Here is a 17,197-nt window from a genome sequence, read left to right as displayed (position 1 = left end):
TGTAGGCGCCCCCACCCTGGACGGCCGCGGTGCCGCCCCGGTTCCCGCCGCTGTGTGAATGCGACGAGGCCTGGTTTTTGGTAGTGGGAAGACCCCCGCCAACCGCCAGGCCGTGGGCCTTGTTTTTTTTTTTTTCTTTTTTTTTGTTTTTTTTCTGTTCTAGGTCGTCTGACAGAGCCTCGGCCGGAGGCGGAAAACGAAAAGTGGCCCCTTGATGGCCGATGGCCGCCTCAGAGGTCCCCTTATGTCCCCAGCGCCCAGAGTGCTCTGCTGAGTGACCGAATGGGAAGACCCGTGCCTCTCTGTCCATGCAGGCCCAACCCCTACTGTCTTTACTCCCCTTCAATCTATCCCTCCTAAAATAAAGTCTTCTGTACTTTAACTGGCCTTCTCACTTCCTTTGAACCCTACAGTGCTAAAAACCTAACAAGTGGCAGGACCTCAAGTACTTCAGCCACCACCGCTGCCTCCCAGGGTCTGCACTGGCCCGAAGCGGAAGTCAGAACTAAAGTCAGGCACTCCAATATAGAACGCGGGCCCAGCGTCAACCACGGTGCCAGTGGCCTGTCTCTCCTTGACCCCCAACCCCATGGCATGTTACTAAAGGAGCTGTCTGTGAGGACTTTTCAGCTCCCTGGATTCTGGAACTTTCCCAGTCAATACAGTGATTTCAAGCATAGGAATGGCTTGAACTTCACCTGAAGCCAGAGAGATCCTTTTCCAAGGTAATCTGAGCCCGTCACTCCTTCACTTGACATCTTTCAGTAGGGGTTAGCATCGTGCCACGTTGCCATCTGTGATGCTGGCCTTCCACGTGGGCTCCGTTCAAGACTCAGGTGGTCCACTTCCGATCCAGCTCCCTATGAATGTGCCTAGGAAAGCAACAGGAGACGGGTGAGGTTTTAACCCAGGTTGGTGGTGTGATCTCTGCATTTTGGACAGGTACCGCGGCTGCAGTATGATACATGGATTGTCTGGGATGGAGATCCCGGGGCTGGATGGTCCAAGGTAAGAAGCCTGCCTGGTGAGAGGTCCGTGACTAGGACTGAAGGGGGCACTGCTGAGGAGGAGGGAGGGAGTCCCCCATAACACAGGTCTGTCTGGTCAAGAGGGTGAAAGCTGATCCTGTTAACTAGGATGGGAGGACAAGCAGAGGTTTGAGATTATTTAGGAAACTGTTGAATTTGGAATATTTGCATGAGGTTTAAGTAGAAGCTTTTTGGTTCCAGCGGTAGCCCCTTTCTCCTAGCAGTTCCCACAGAGAAAGGTGAGACTTGGGCACCAAATGAGCAAAAACTCAAATTCCACACCAAGTCCCAGCTGCTCCACTTCTGATCCAGCTCCTGCTAATGGATCTGGGAAAGCAGCGGAAGATGACTGAAGTCCTTGGGCCCCTGCACCCACGAGGGAGACCCGGATGAAGCTCCTGGCTCCACTCTGCAAATGTCTCATCCCTTTCCTCTGCTCCTGAGCAGGGTTTGGAAGAGGCAGGTAAAGCACCTGTTACGCCTGGTATCAGGGATGGTGGAAAATCTCCATTCCCACCCTAACCTCCGACACTATCTCCAACTGCCTTTCTCCATTTTGCTCAGTAATGCTTCTCTAGTACAGAGGTGTGTCATTGTGGTGTAGCGGGTAAAGTTGATGCCTGCGACACTGGCATCCCATATGGGCACTGGTTGGTGTCCCAGCTGCTCCTCTTCTGATCCAGTTTCCTGTTAATGCTCCTGGGGAAGTAGTGGACGATGGCCCAAGTACTTGGGCTCCTGCACCCACATGGGAGATCCAGAAGAAGCTCCTGGCTCCTGGGTTCGGCCTGGCTCAGCCCAGGCCATTGCTGACATCTGGTGAATGAACCAGCAGATATAAGGCCTCTCTGTCTCTCCCTCAACTTTCAAATAAATAAATCATAAAAAAAAAAAAAAAAAGTTTCAGCTGGCGCCGCGGCTCACTAGGCTAATCCTCTGCCTACGTCGCCGGCACCTAGGGTTCTAGTCCCGGTTGGGGTGCCGGATTCTGTCCTGGTTGCTCCTCTTCCAGTCCAGCTCTCTGCTGTGGCCTGGAAAGGCAGTGGAGGATGGCCCAGGTCCTTGGGCTCTGCACCCGCATGGGAGACTGGGAGGAAGCACCTGGGTCCTGGCTTCGGATAGGTGCAGCTCCGGCCATAGCGGCCATTTGGGCGGTGAACCAACAGAAGGAAGACCTTTCTCTCTGTCTCTCTCTCTCACTGTCTAACTCTGCCTGTCAAAACAAACAAACAAAAAGCCTCTGAAAGGGTTAACTTTATTAAAGCTTGCATTATTAATCATTTCCACATGAGAGTGAGTTTCTCAGATCCTTTTCTGAGAGGAAGAGGCAGAAAAAGGAAGACAGAACCAAGAAGTTAGGAAAAGGAAGGAGGAGGGGCTGGCGCTGTGGCGTGGCGGGTAAAGCTGCCGCCTGCAATGCTGCCATCCCATATGGCTGCCGGTTCTAGTCCTGGCTGCTCCACTTCTGCTCCAGCTCTCTGCTCTGGCCTGGGAAAGCAGTACAAGATGGCCCAAGTCCTTGGGCCCTGCACCCGCGTGGCAAGACCTGGAGGAAGCTCCTGGCTCCTGGCTTCCGATCTGCAGCCAACTGGGGAGTGAACCAGAAGATGGAAGATTCTCTCGCTCACTCTCTCTCGCTCTCTCTCTCTGCCTCTTCTTCTCTCTGTGTAACTGACTTTCAAGTAAATAAATAAATCTTAAAAAAAAGAAAAAAAGAAAAAAGAAAAGGAAGGAGGAGGAAGGCAGATAGGCAGAGAGATTTGACATTTTTTAGTTTTACCTAGTGTGGTCTTTCTTCCCAGGGCTGGAGCCTGACAGGGTCTTCCCCAATCCTCCTTACATGTTGATTTAATTTCCCAATAAAAGAACAAAGAATTCCCTATAAAATAGATATCTCATATATAAAATGAAAAGCAATACTTAAAAAGTTGAGACTCTGAAGTAAAGACAAAGGTGGGTCAGTAATAGGTAATGAACAATAAACACAAAATCAAAACTACGGTCTATTATATAGAACTTTTATTTCAACAGGACAAAATTGAATGTCCAGGAATTTAAAAATCTCAAGGAAATAAGCCTGTCCCTGAGGAGAGTCTTGTATCTATATAATGGAGCTGTTTCCTAAATAGATTTGTTAATTTAATTGCTGTGGAGCACTTCTTAGCCCGTCCCAACTACTGGGGCATTCAGTAAACAGCAGGCCTGGCTTCTTAACGGATGTATCTATCTGTGAATTTTAACGCAAGAAAGCATAAATAAAACAATAAATAAATAAATAAAACTATGTGTGCACTGTTCCCTGGTGGGAAAGGGGCTCATAAATGTAGGCAAACAGAAAGGAGTCATTCAGCTCTTAAGTGTCCCCAAGACTTCAACTGAACCCTAAACCAAGACTTTGAAAGCATAAACCCTTTATGTCTTTGGATTTGAAAAGTAAATTCACTTGTCTTTAAAGAAAAATAAAAGAAAAATAAAAAAGTAAGTGTGTTCCAGTCCTTAGAGGTCTGTTTCTTGCAGTGGTATTCATGGAATCAAACAAAGAATTAAAAAAATATTCTTCAAGAATAACCACTACTCTTTGCTCTAACCCCACTCTCTGTATAGAATAGGATGTGCATTATCCTATTTACAAAATAAAGTACATTAACAACTTGTAGGTGGGAAGTGTTCAAGCTTCATATTTGGGAAGTGATTTGAGGTGTATTATCACTTTACAACACACGTCTGATGACGAGTTCAGCCAGTAGGTTCATTGTAGAGATTTATTCACGCTACTGGGCACCAGCAGACCGGAGAAGAGCAGCACAGACAAGTCAAGGATGTGGGCTGTGGGGCCAGACTACTTGGCTTTCAACCCTACATTTGCCATTTTCTAGTTGTGTGACCTTGGGCAAGTCAATTTCATGTTCAATTCCACAGCTTCGCCATCTGCAAAATGGAGATAATAACACATGGAGTGGTTACAAACATTGGAAGAGTTAATTATATATTGTGCTTAGAGGTTGGCTTATTGCAGGAACTCAATAACATTATTCATTTTGCTGAATAATTCACAAAATGAAATAGTTCTGAAGTTGAGGGTAGAACTGGTTGCATGTAGTAAGATGAAGGAGAGTTTGGTGAGGTATACATGTAACTCAGATGTGCTCTTTGTGTCGAAGGTTGGCATCTCAATGTCTTCTTGCTCTGTCTAGGGGTGAATATTTACTCCATCAGGCAACTCCTTATAGCCCAGATGTGAAGACCTCTCTTGGAAGGTGATCCCTTTTGAAGCCACACTTGGCATAAGGTCAATCCCTCAAAATAAATCCAACGTACTATGAATTACAGAGAAATCTGCTGTCATCTGTGTCTTGGAAGTGGGATGGGGATGGAATGGTGGGAAATGGAGTGAATAAGTATTCATTTTGCTCATTTCATTGCTCAACAAAAACTGAACGCAGTTCACCATGGAATACTATCTGTTCTTCACCTGCCACTTGTCCCATTTCCTGTGCTACCTCCAAGGGGCTTCTCCTCACCCTAGGGAGTTGAGCTCTGGCTCTCTGCTTATGTTCCTTAACCAAACAGGAACCCAGGAATTAGACTGACAGTGACCATTTCTCATCACTGCAGCGTGTCTCTTGGGGGTTTCCCCCTTCCATACGCAGCAATCAATGTATTTGGCTGACACAAACGAATCTCTCTGAAAATGTCTTTGAAAATTTCTCTCTCCATCTAAGCTTAAAGCGTACAATGGGAACACAACTAAGAACAGTTCCCATCTGAGAGCCATCAGCAAACCTGTCAGCAGTTGTAGGAGGGGGAATCAAAAAATGGGAAAGGAGTGGAAACCTTGCAAACATTGGATTTAATGCGATACCTCTTGCCATGTGTTTTCTTGCTTGAAGATTGTTAAGGGAAGGAGAAAGGAAGGAGAAAGGCCAGCCAAAAAGGATTTTATAAAACATGTCATTAAACATGAAACTGGAAGAATGGATTTCATTTTCTTCTTAAGACTGACAGTTAGGTAGGCTGGGCCTTGACAAAACCGCCAACAATGCTGACACTGCAATATTAACATGTGCTTGGAGCCTCTTCTAAAGCAATCCTAGACCTGTTTGTCAAGCTAGAACTTTATGGATGTTCTGCAGTGCTCAGAAGATTTTCACTGTTTCCGCAAATGCAAACCAAAAGCTGCTCTCCTTTGTATATCCAAACCCCTTAAGGGTTTTGACAGTTAGAAGGGATTGAATGGGTATAGGTAGCTTCATGCTGGCATTGCTTAAGTCTGAAAAAAAAGAGGGGGGCATTAGTTGCTTCCATGGTTTCTGAAAGGATCAGCTTTTACCTGATGTTGCCTGCCTTGCACTCTTAGGCAGGGTGACAGCCCATGCGCTTCCTCAACCAGCAAACTGTCTGCTCAGATTCTGGCTCAGTCCTCATCCTCTGCACTCGGAATAGAGCCTGGGAGGCGATCATGCGCAGAGAGGGCTCAGGGTCATGCAACAGAATTCTCAGATCTGATTGGCAAGAAAACCAAGGTTGGAGTTGAAGGTTCTGAGTTCTATAGAAATGAACACTGCTCTAGACACCAAACAGCCAGCATGCCTTCAACAGGCGAGGTCAAAGGCCAACTTTTTCTATATCTCTGTCTAAAAGTTTGTATATCATATTGGTAGATGAATTCCAATTTTCATCTAGAAAACCTACTAGTTTCTGAATTGCTAAATATTTCCCTCTTTTTAAATAATCATATAACAAATAATCTACCAAAATTGAATTATCTGAACCTGCCAAGTCATATCTAATGTTAATCTCCAAGTTCCTGTGTCAATCCCATATGTAATTCTTTTTCCTTTTTTTAAAAATTCATTTACTTGAAAAGCAGAGTGACATAGAGAGAGAGAGAGAAAGAGACAGACAGACAGAGAGCTCCTTCAACCACTGGTTCACTCCCCCAAAAGCCCTAACAGTCAGGTCTGGGCCAGGCAGAAGTCAGAAGCCAAGATCTCCATTGGATCTCCCCCATGGGTGGCAGAGACCTAAGCACTTGGGCTATCATCCACTGTCTTCTCAGGTACATTAGCAGGAAGCTGCATCAGAAACAGAGGACGTGGGTCTTGACCCAGAGCTCCAGTATGGGAAGCAAGCAACAGTTTGTTATAGTTATTCTGACTTAAGTTATTAATTTGAGTGTATATCTTCTGGTCTTTTTCTATGAATTTATTACATATGCATGCTTTTATTTATTTATTTAAGAGGTAGAGAGACACAGAGAAAGATAAGAGAGACTTTTCCTATCTGCTAGTTGACTAGGGCTGGGCTGGGCCAAAAATGGAATCCAGGAACCCACTCCAGGTCTCTCATGTGGGTGATAGGAATTCAATTACTTGAGCCACAACTGCTGCCTCCCAGGGTCTGCATTAGCGGGAAGCTGGGGTCAGGCATCCAACCTTAGCGTCCTAACCAGCATTTTAATGCCTAGGCTAAACATCTGACCCCTATGCTTTTAGTTTTTGTCCAGATGGAACCAGGTGACTTAATAATTGCTTGTCTTATTTAGTAATATCATTTATCTGAGTCATTTAAAAATTCTATAATATTTTTCATGGCTATATCTGACTCTACAATACAGATATTATATAATTTAATTCCTATCTTTTCCAATCTAGAATATTTCTCATTTTCACTATTCTTTCTTTCTTTCTTTCTTTTTTTTATTATTATTATTTTTTTTTTTTGACAGGCAGAGTGGACAGTGAGAGAGAGAGAGAGAAAGGTCTTCCTTTGCTGTTGGTTCACCCTCCAGTGGCCGCCGCGGCCGGCGCGCTGCGGCTGGCGCACCGCGCTGATCCGATGGCAGGAGCAAGGTACTTCTCCTGGTCTCCCATGGGGTGCAGGGCCCAAGCACTTGGGCCATCCTCCACTGCACTCCCTGGCCACAGCAGAGAGCTGGCCTGGAAGAGGGGCACTGGGACAGAACCGGCGCCCCGACCGGGACTAGAACCCGGTGTGCTGGCGCCGCAAGGCGGAGGATTAGCCTAGTGATCATTTTCACTATTCTAAATAACACTGAAATGAACATTCTTGTAGCTATTTCTATTTATTCTTTTTTTTTTTTCCACAGGCAGAGTGGACAGTGAGAGAGAGAGACAGAGAGAAAGGTCTTCCTTTTTGCCGTTGGTTCACCCTCCAATGGCCACCGCAGCTGGCACATCGTGGTGATCCGAAGCCAGGAGCCAGGTGCTTCTCCTGGTCTCCCATGGGGTGCAGGGCCCAAGCACTTGGGCCATCCTCCACTGCACTCCCAGGCCACAGCAGAGAGCTGGCCTGGAAGAGGGGCAACCGGGACAGAATCCAGCATCCCGACCGGGACTAGAACCCGGTATGCTGACACCACAGGCGGAGGATTAGCCTATTGAGCTGCGGCGTCAGCCTATTTATTCTTACAAGTTAAATTCTCTAGAAGTAGGATTGATAAGCCAAAGTATACATTTATCTTAAGAAGTTTGAGGGACCAGCACTGTAGTGTAGTGGTAAAACCACTGCCTGCACTGCTGGTATCCCATATCGATGCTGGTTTGAAACCCAGCTGTTCCACATCCCATCCAGCTCTCTGCTATGGCCTGGGAAAGCAGTAGAAGATGGCCCAGGTGCTTGGGCCCTTGCACCCATGTGGGAGACCAAGAAGAAGCTCCTGGCTCCTGGCTTCAAATTGACCCAGCCCTAGCCATTATGGCCATTTGGGGAGTGAACCAGCTGATGGAAGACTTCTCTCTCTTCTTGCCTCTGCCTCTCTGTAACTCTGCCTTTCAAATAAATAAATAAATCTTTTTTAAAAAAGTTAAAAAAATAGAATCATACTATGCTAATATTTAAACTATATAAATTAGAGTAAAGAGTTATTTGGGATTTTAATGTGACTTAGCATTTCATGGCATTTTCTAACTGAAAGAACACAACTTTTTTTTTTCTTTAAGGGTTTATTTATTTATTTGAAAGAGTTAAAGAGAGGAAGAAACATAGAGAGAGAGAGAGAGAGAGGTCTTCTATTTGCTGGTTTACTCTTCAAGTGGCTGCAAAGGCCAAAGCTGAGCCAGGCTGGGGCCAGGAAACAGAAGTTTCATCCGAGTCTCCCACGTGGTGCAGGAGACCAAGAACTTGAGCTACCTTCCGCTGTTCTCAGGAACATTAGCAAAGAGCCGGATCAGAAGTGGAGCAACTGGGATTCAAACCAACACTCATATGAGATGCTAATGTCACAGGTGGTGGCTTTATCCACTACTACAACCCTGGTCCCTGGAATACTTAAGTGAAAGTAAATAATTGAGCACTACATCTGCAGAGTTGTAAAATTATAGAAAATTTTCACTTGTTAACAATTCAGGAAGTCATTTATATGACTATAAAACATCCCTAGTGCCACGCCCTACCTACCACCCTATAGGACCGTGGCTTCTGGAAAAGTGCTACAGAGGCGGCTGTTGTGGCACAGCAGATTAAGTCACCACTTGGGATGCTCACATCCCACATCAGAGAGCTGATTCAAATCCTGGCTCCTCTGCTTCTGATCCAACTTCCTGCTAATCAGCCGGGGAGGCAGCAGATGACGGCTCAAGTGCTTGGGTCCCTGCCGCCCACACGGAAGACCCAGATGGAGGTCTGGGCTCAGCCTGGCCCAGCCCTGACTGTTTTGGGCATTGGGGAGTAAAAAGAAGATGGAAGGCCGGCGCCGTGGCTCAATAGGCTAATCCTCTGCCTTGTGGCGCCAGCACACCCGGTTCTAGTCTCGGTTGGGGCGCCGGATTCTGTCCAGGTTGCCCCTCTTCCAGGCCAGCTCTCTGCTGTGGCCAGGGAGTGCAGTGGAGGATGGCCCAAGTGCTTGGGCCCTGCAGTCACATGGGAGACCAGGATAAGCACCTGGCTCTTGCCTTCAGATCAGCGCGGTGCACTGGCCATTGGAGGGTGAACCAATGGCAAAAGGAAGACCTTTCTCTCTGTCTCTCTCTCTCACTGTCCACTCTGCCTGTCAAAAAAAAAAAAAAAAAAAAAAAAAAGATGGAAGTTCTTGTTCTCTGTCTCTCTCTGTTACTCTGATTTTCAACAGATGAAAATAAACATTAAAAAAAAAATACTGCTGTAGTCCTCTCTGTTATACTTGTAGGATGTCATCATAACCAACTAGCAGTACTTCTTTCTTTCTCTTAAGATTTATGGCCGGCGCCGTGGCTCAATAGGCTAATCCTCCGCCTGCAGCGCCGGCACACCGGGTTCTAGTCCCGGTTGCCCTTCTTCCAGTCCAGCTCTCTGCTGTGGCCCGGGAGTGCAGTGGAGGATGGCCCAACTACTTGGGCCCTGCACCCGCATGGGAGACCAGGAGGAGCACCTGGCTCCTGCCTTCGGATCAGCACTGTGCACCAGCTGCGGCAGCCATTGGAGGGTGAACCAACAGCAAAAAGGAAGACCTTCCTCTCTGTCTCTCTCACTGTCTACTCTGCCTGTCAAAAAAAAAAAAAAATTTTACTTATTTGAGAGGCAGAGTCAGAGATGGAGAAAGAGGTGTTCTGTCCACTGGTTCACTCCCTCGGTGGCCACAAAGGCCTGAGCTGGGCTGATCCAAAGCCAGGAGCCAGGAGCTTCCTCTGGGTCTCTCACATGGGTGCAGGGGCCCAAGCACTTGGGACATCTTCCACTGCTCTCCCAGGCCACAAGCAGAGAAGGGAAGAGGAACAGCCAGGACATGAACCAGAGCCCATATGGTACACCAGCACCACAGGTGTAGGCTCAGTCTACTATGCCACAGCAGTGGCCCCTATTTCTTTCTTTTTAAAAAAGATTTATTTATTTGAAAGTCAGCATTACAGAGAGAGAGGGACAGAGACAGACTGATAGAGAAAGAGAGAGAGAGAGAAAAAAAAAAGCTTCCATTTGCTGATTCACTCCCCATTTGGCTACATGGGACTGGGACTGGGCCAGACAGAAGCCAGGAATAAGGACCTTCTTCCAGGTCTTCCATGTGGGTGCAGGGGCCCAAACACTTGGGCCACCCCCCACTGCTTTTCTCAGGCCATTAGCAAGGAGCTGGATCGCAAATGGAGTAGCCGGGACTTGAACAGGCACCCATATGGGATGCCAGCTTCGGAGGCAGTGGCTTTACCCGCTATACCACAGCTCTGGCTAGGATAGTATTTCTAAGTAATGTCGTATTTCCTGACAGATAAAGTTTAAGAACTGTTCCTTGAGACAGTCATCAAAGCTGGCTTCCTGAAATACGGGGTCATATCCTTTCCTCACACTGGGCGAGACTGTCCTTTGGCTGGAGTCCGCAGGGGCTGCCCTGCTGCATGGTATCAGCCTTTCTGGCTGCCAGGGTCTCAGCCGGACAGCACAACTGCCCACAGGCACACATCAGATGCCTTCCAATCCAAGGGGCGCCCCCTAGGCAAGGGCTTCAGCACTCACCGTCCTCTATCCAGCCAGTGCCCTGCAACTGGAGCTCACTGCGATCCATGTACTTTGCAAAGAGCCCTAAATGCAAGATAAAGTCAGTGAGTCTGTGAGCTTCCTTTCACTTTTGGAAGTTGATACCTATGTGTTTCTATCACTGAGCAGTCTAAGCAGCCGACAGCACCGGCCTTTAACAATGAGGCAGAGTCGGAAAACTGGACTTCTCAGTGCCTGGTGGTTACCCCCAGGCGACACAGCCTCTTTCTCCTAGGAGTATTTTCCAGGTCATCTTCATAAGCATGGGAACACCCAACCCAACAACACAGCTTGGGAAAGTACGCAATACGAGTGACTGTAGCAACAAAAGGATTTTCTCTGTACCTACAAACAAGACCGCAGTTCTTCTGATGGGAAGTTTGGCATCCTTGGAGTACATCAATGTTTGGGCAAGGATGTTAATTTTCCCCTTGCATTTTTTTCCCTAAGTGGGGAAAAAAGTAACAGTATAAAGCAGTGAAGTAGCAACACTACTTTGATCAGCTTCAGAGTAGTCTCCAGGGCCAGGGACTCCACCAGTGCGTGAACAACTGCAGTGGAGTTGACTAATGAATATGAGGCTTAACACACCTCACAGCACAAGGGTGGGGAACGTCTGGCCCTGCCCATGTAACCACAGGCTGGACTGGACTCATTTTTTAAGCTGATAATTTTGTACAGCCTGCCAATGATGTTATAGATGCAAATGGCCATTGGGAGAAAAAAGTTTCCCCACCCCCGCGACAAAGTCACATCCACTGAATACCGCTGGCTTGCAGCCACAGGTTGTGCCTGGGATACTTTCCAAGTCATTTTAGCTTCTCTGTGTCACAGTCAGTCTGTTCCACGTTCTGTGAGCTCTGCAGCCAGGAGCTCCTTCCTGACCATTTGCTGGCCTGACCTCACCCGGCTCCCAGCACTCTGCAGGTATGCGGCGCCTGGCACATATTGTTTCCTTTTTTTTTTTTTTTTTTTGGACAGGCAGAGTTAGACAGTGACAGAGAGAGAGACAGAGAGAAAGTCTTCCTTCCTTGGTTCGCCCCACAAGTGGCCACCATGGCCAGCGCGTTGTGCGCCGATCCGAAGCCAGGAGCCAGGTGCTTCCTCCTGGTCTCCCATGCGGGTGCAGAGCCCAAGGACCTGGGCCATCCTCCACTGCCTTCCTGGGCCACAGCAGAGAGCTGGACTGGAAGAGGAGCAATCAGGACAGAATCTGGCGCCCCAGCCGGGACTAGAACCCGGTGTGCCGGCGCCGCAGGCAGAGGATTAGCCTTGTGAGCTGTGGCGCCGGCCCACATCATTTCCTGAGTTGCTACTTAGTTTTCCACAGAGGTTTTAGCTGGCAAGTTCCTCGCAGGAAGTTTGCGTCCTGGAGTCCTCCATGGCCTGTTGTACACTGGATGTGTCACACTTCCTGGGTGAATGAGTGCAGCTCTCACTGGAGCTCTTGCAAGATCAGGCAAGATCACGTCCTAGCAGGCTGACGTGGGATGCCGGGGCTCTATGAGCTCACCAGTCTGTTTTGTGAACAGACTGTTTTGGTGGCAAAAGAAAGTGAATGTGTGACTTTAGCAGGAGAAACTGTAGAGAAACAGATCCACAGTGCAAAAAACAGTTCACAGGTATCCAGTGCTGGTGTGAAAGGGATAGGAAATGTGTCCCACACGCCGCATTCTCTCATTAAAGACAGCGTCAGAAGGAACTCAGCATGTCATCACACAGAAGTGGCTCACTTACGAAGAATCTGCAGATCGTCCCGACCTCCGTGGGTCTGATGCACCAGGGATCTTTGCAGTACACTTCTGGGGGCAGCTTCCACTTCAGGAACGTGGCGCAGATGCCGAGGACTCGCCTGCTCTCCTGTGACAAAGAGGACTCTGGGTCAGCGTCTACAAACGTGTTTTGGCTGAGGGAGCCTTTCTTCAACAAAGCAGACGCTGAGGGCTGCTGTGAGAAGCTGAGATGCAGAGAGCCCAGGGGAAGCGCAGGGTCGGATGAAAAGGAACCAGAATCCTGTCCTCCTCCTGCTCCCACACAGTCCTGAAAGGGAAAGGGAATCCATAGCATGTCCCAGGCTCTGGTGTCAGGCCCAAGTGATGGCCACCAGATGTGACACCTGCTCTGGCGACTGGGGCAGGGATCCCCACTCCCCTACCCCCAGACGCGGGCTCCAGTCACACTTCCTGCTCCTCTGATGGTTTTCTGCACAGGAAGTGCAGCTCCTGACTTCTGACTGTGCTGTCTCTGGGTTGGAAGCAACTTGAGAAGGAAGTATGTGCCATGCCGCAGCACTGTCATACTGGGAACTTGAAAACATGGATCTGTCCAGGAATAGGAGAACGGGCTAAGCTGTGGGCTAGTCACATGCCAGAATTCTAGACAGCAGTGAAAATAAGTGGATGACCTCCTAAATACGATGTTAAAACATATCAAGATATTGAAGGATTTATAGAATGATACCATATACAAAGTTTTAAAACAGGAAAAATAAGACCATGGCAATGATAAGAAAAAAATTCAGGAAAGTATTTCGTTCTAAGAGGAATTCAGCTGGAAACAGGAGGGTGATTTAGTCCTGTGTCATTCTGAGAGTGGCTCGCAGCTACATGGGTGTTTATTATGTTCTCTCTGCCAGTTGTCCTCAAACCCATTTTATCCTGGAGCCTCTCCTCTCTGCTTAGATACCCTCAGGATAGCCTGGAAGACATGGCTAGCGGTTGTTTGAGGTTTGAAGGAAAGTAAACCCCAGGCCTTGGCTGCTCTAGACCTTGCCTGACTGCCAAGGACCGATGGGGCAGGAGCGGGCCATCAGCACTGCCATGTATTGTGACCCCCACCAGGGTGCTTGGAAACTCTGCTCTCTGTTTCCTGGGGTATGAAATAGTTCATATTTATGGTGCTAGGGCCATACATTTCCCCCTTTAAAGGTGGCTTCTAATGTGTGGGACAATACTAAGAGGGTGACATTCCCAGCTGTCCACCCCCTACCAACTTCAGACGAGGATGGAGTAAATGGAAAGTCATAACTCTTAGGGCAAAAACCTTGGAAAACTAAGGCGTAGCAAAGGCTTCCCCAGATTGTCAGAGAAGCCACTGTCTTTGACTTGGCCCCAACATAGTCTATTTATCTCAAGGTCGAAAGGTAGTTCTTAAAGGGAAAGAAGAAAGGTAACAACGTTATCATTGTTGGGGCTGGCACTGGGGCGTAGTAGGCTAAGCCTCCGTCTGCAGTGCCCGCATCCCATATGGGTGCCGATTCATCTCCCGGCTGCTCCTCTTCCAACTCAGCTCTTTGTTTATGGCTGGGAAAGCCCAGCTTGCTGAGTTGAGCATTATGTTTAGGGTCCTGTGCTAGGCTGAATATCAGAGTAAAGCTACAGAGAGGATAATGCATTGTTCTTACCCACAAAGGGTCATGTCGGTTTGCTTTTATCCATCTGAGAGGCAAAGAGAGGCGAAAAGGTGTGTGTGTGTGTTGGGGGGGCGGTTCTCCCATCTGCTGGTTTACTCCCCAAATGCCTGGAACAGCTGGGCTGAGCCAGAGCAGAGGCTGGCATCTGGGGACTCAATCAGGTCTTTCCCATGGTGGCAGGGATCCAATCACTTGACCTATCACTGCTGCCTTCCAGGGTCTGAATTCTCAGTAAACAGGAATCAGGAATCAGGTACTCCCATATGGGACATGGGTATTTTAATTTGTAGGCTAAATGCTCACCCCGGAAAAGGGCAATGCTTTGCTATATAGAAATAAAGAGTAAGATTTTTCCCACTATTCACTTGGGCAAGAGTAACTGCCAAATGGCTTGGAGAAAACGGGGAGCAGAGAGGGCACCACAAAGTCCTGCCCTTCCAGGACGTGCGTGCTTATCCGCAGCGCTGGCCCTGGTTCTGCAGTCATTCTGGGCTGCAGGAAGGTGACAGCAGACACTACCTCAGCGACTGTGTCAGTGTCGTCCTGAGAATACAGCAGCAGCGGCACCAGGCTGCCCAGGACTTGGCTTTCCACACCCTTCTTATCTGTGCACTTCACGGACTTTACGGCGGCTCCAAAGAGGGTCATGGAGAAGTGGTGCACGTCAGGTCTCGCCTAGGAAGGGAGCATCCGAAGGGAAGCCACTCACCACGTGTGCTCACGCTCAGCTCTCACAAGCTCTGGCCGGGCTCAAGTGTCAGTCTCAACCCAAGTCTATGAAGCCGCCTGCACTTGAGGCCAAGGAATCAAACACACGCAGCCAAAGCCAGACCTGCTCTGTGGCACTGCCTGTTCTCTCTATAGATGAGAAGGAGGCACAGGCCCACCAAAGCTTGTGCCCAGTACTGGTGTGGACTGTTCACAGAAATCCTAGCCTTAGCACCCCCTTCCATGGGTGCTGGCCACGGTGTTCCACGTATTCTTTTGGAAAAACTTTTGGGATTTAAGACAAGGAAATAAGTATAATCTACCACCATGATCCGGATTGTTCCTTGTAAGGAAAGAGAATGCTACTATGCAAACTCCTTCTCCACCCCACAAAGCAGGGGATTAACGTGCTACCAAGCTTCTGTCTTAGGCTTTTTTTTTTTTTACCAGAAACCCAATAAGCCTTATCAATATCATAGGATTTGTGGAAGGAGATCTGAATGTGCCCTGAAAGCAGGAAGTATTGTATAAAATATGGGGTGCTTATTACCGCTTCTTCTACTCACTGCTGGGCCAAGGGCCCTCCCCCAGGAGCGTCTCTCCTCCCACTGTCGTACGTCACCAAACAAGGAGAACACAGTCCGCATCAGGGATGCCAAGGTGGTGGGATCCATTGTCCTGACAACGTGCAGCAGGATCTGGATGGCCAGCAAGACGATCCTCTTGTCGGCCTCGCACAAACAGTCCACAACGTACGGCAGCAGGCGGCTGAGGTCTTCCTGCTGTGTGGCCACAGAGAGCGCGTCTGCACCTCTCCCCCTGCTTCCTCAGTCCCCAGTGCAGGCTGGAGCTTTCCCAGCACTGCTGGTCTCTCAGGATCAGCAGGCCTGACACGCACAGGCGGCGGCAGGGCAGCTGTGAGCGATCGCCCAGGGCCTAAGGGGGACTCCGTGAGGGAGGTCCAGGGAGATGGACTTAGCCTTCCTGAAAGGAAGGGCTCCTCAGACACAGAGAAAATGGCTCAGGTCATGGGAGGAGTCCCCAACATGGAAGGGATCCAAATAGAGGCTCAAAGACCCCTTGGCAAGCATCTGAGCCGAATATGACTGGGGACCCCAGCGGGCCCTTCCCATTCTGAACTGGAATCAGCTCTGTTGAACATCCTAAAATGAAGCAGTCTCAGGTCTTTCAAGTTTAAAACAGACAGGTGAAAAAGTAACTGGAATGAAACAACGAAACAAATGTATCCGCTCAACCAGAATTGACCTATGCTAACCTTGGTCATTTTGACTTCAGGAATATATGTGTATTTTTAAATGAAAGCTCTAGAACTCCAGTGACAAATCTGAAGTCTCAAGGGTTAATCGTCTCTTCCGAATATGGCCTATTTTCTAGCCACAGTCTAGACCTGTGGAAAGTGAGCCCTGTCCAGGGATCTCACTCGTGGGCGATGAGGTCTTCAGGGCTGCCCAGTGGCCCAGGTCTACATGGTGTGAGCCTGGCCCCACCGAGGCCCTGTGAGGGAGCTCACAATAAAAAAGGACCCCGGACCGCTGCCCAGGTTGTGATAATGAGTCACCTCCCACACAAACTGCGGGTTCAAATCTCACACACGTATGTGACTCGGACTTGGTTATTTCTGCTTATTTTGCTGATTTTTTAATAGCACTTCTACAATGCTTAGGTACAAAATAAAAAACGGCACGGAAGGACAGGCAGGGAAGGAGCCCTTCCCCCGTCTCCTGCCCCATGCCACCCACTCCCGCTCCTCAGCCGCCCCCTCTCTTGTGGTGACCTTTGTGGGACGCCTCATTGTGACATAGGAAAAGCAGGGTCTGGGGCCCCCTACCATCTCCTGGTGTCTGACGAGGTTGTGCAGCCCTCTCAGGGCAAGGACTCTGAAGAGATCATTTCCACAGTGTAGCCATTCTCTCAGGCGGGCCATGGAGTAGACGCCAGGCAGGCGCTTAGCCACTGGACTCTGGAGCAGCTGAAAGAACCCGGAGATCAGCCACAGAAATGACCGCTGATCCCCTTCTCATGCGGGGAGCTACCCTACCCCCGACTCCCTAACACCTATTCTCTACAGGGGCCAGTGCTATGGGGTAGCCGGTAAGATGCCGCCTGTAGTGCCGGCATTCCATATGGGCACCAGTTCGAGTCCTGGCTGCTCCACTTCTGATCCAGCTCTCTGCTATGGCCTGGGAAAGCAGTAGAAGACGGCCCAAGTCCTTGAAGCCCTGCACCCTTGTAGGAAATCCAGGAGAAGCTCCTGGCTTCGGATCAGCACAGCTCCAGTCATTGTGGCCAATTGGAGAGTGAACCAGAGGATGGAAGACCTCTCTCTCCCTGCCTCTCTTTTCTCTCTGTGTGTAACTTTGACCTTCAAATAAATAAACGGGAAGGGGAGGGGAGGGGAGGGGGAGAGGAGGGGAGGGGAGGGGAGGGGAGGGGAGGGGAGGGGAGTGGGGGGAACCTCTATAGAGCAGCACACACACGACAGGGCAGGGGGCGGCTGAAGAACGTGTGCAAAGGCTTCCAGCCGGAACCTGAGCAGAGCCTGTCCTGTGCACCTGCCGTGGCT

General features: G+C 49.0%; 1 protein-coding gene across 5 annotated transcripts in view; it reads right to left on the bottom strand.

Annotated features, from left to right (window-relative positions):
- Nucleotides 1-3,032: 3,032 nt before the first annotated feature.
- MROH8 (maestro heat like repeat family member 8) overlaps nt 3,033-17,197 on the bottom strand; it is a 56,675-nt gene continuing 42,510 nt past the window's right edge. For 2 of the 5 annotated variants that reach the window (XM_070051860.2, XM_070051862.2), the window contains 8 exons: nt 16,463-16,603; nt 15,231-15,395; nt 14,425-14,580; nt 12,231-12,353; nt 10,839-10,938; nt 10,473-10,538; nt 5,359-5,530; nt 3,033-3,956 (listed from right to left, as the gene is read on the bottom strand). In XM_070051860.2, coding sequence (XP_069907961.2) covers nt 5,382-5,530; nt 10,473-10,538; nt 10,839-10,938; nt 12,231-12,353; nt 14,425-14,580; nt 15,231-15,395; nt 16,463-16,603 — 900 coding nt within the window. In that variant the 3' untranslated portion in view covers nt 3,033-3,956; nt 5,359-5,381. Of the gene's footprint in view, nt 3,957-5,358; nt 5,531-10,472; nt 10,539-10,838; nt 10,939-12,230; nt 12,534-14,424; nt 14,581-15,230; nt 15,396-16,462; nt 16,604-17,197 lie in introns of all 5 variants that reach the window. The other 3 variants (XM_089307998.1, XR_016216586.1, XR_011379920.2) reach the window with 3 other exon arrangements.

This window comes from Oryctolagus cuniculus, chromosome 11 (genome assembly GCF_051225735.1).
Source record: "Oryctolagus cuniculus isolate XC-2025 breed Fujian yellow rabbit chromosome 11, ASM5122573v1, whole genome shotgun sequence".
Classification (NCBI taxonomy): Eukaryota; Metazoa; Chordata; class Mammalia; order Lagomorpha; family Leporidae; genus Oryctolagus; species Oryctolagus cuniculus.
The sequence above is the reverse complement of the archived record's forward strand: the minus strand, read 5'-3'. Positions and strand labels throughout refer to the sequence as shown.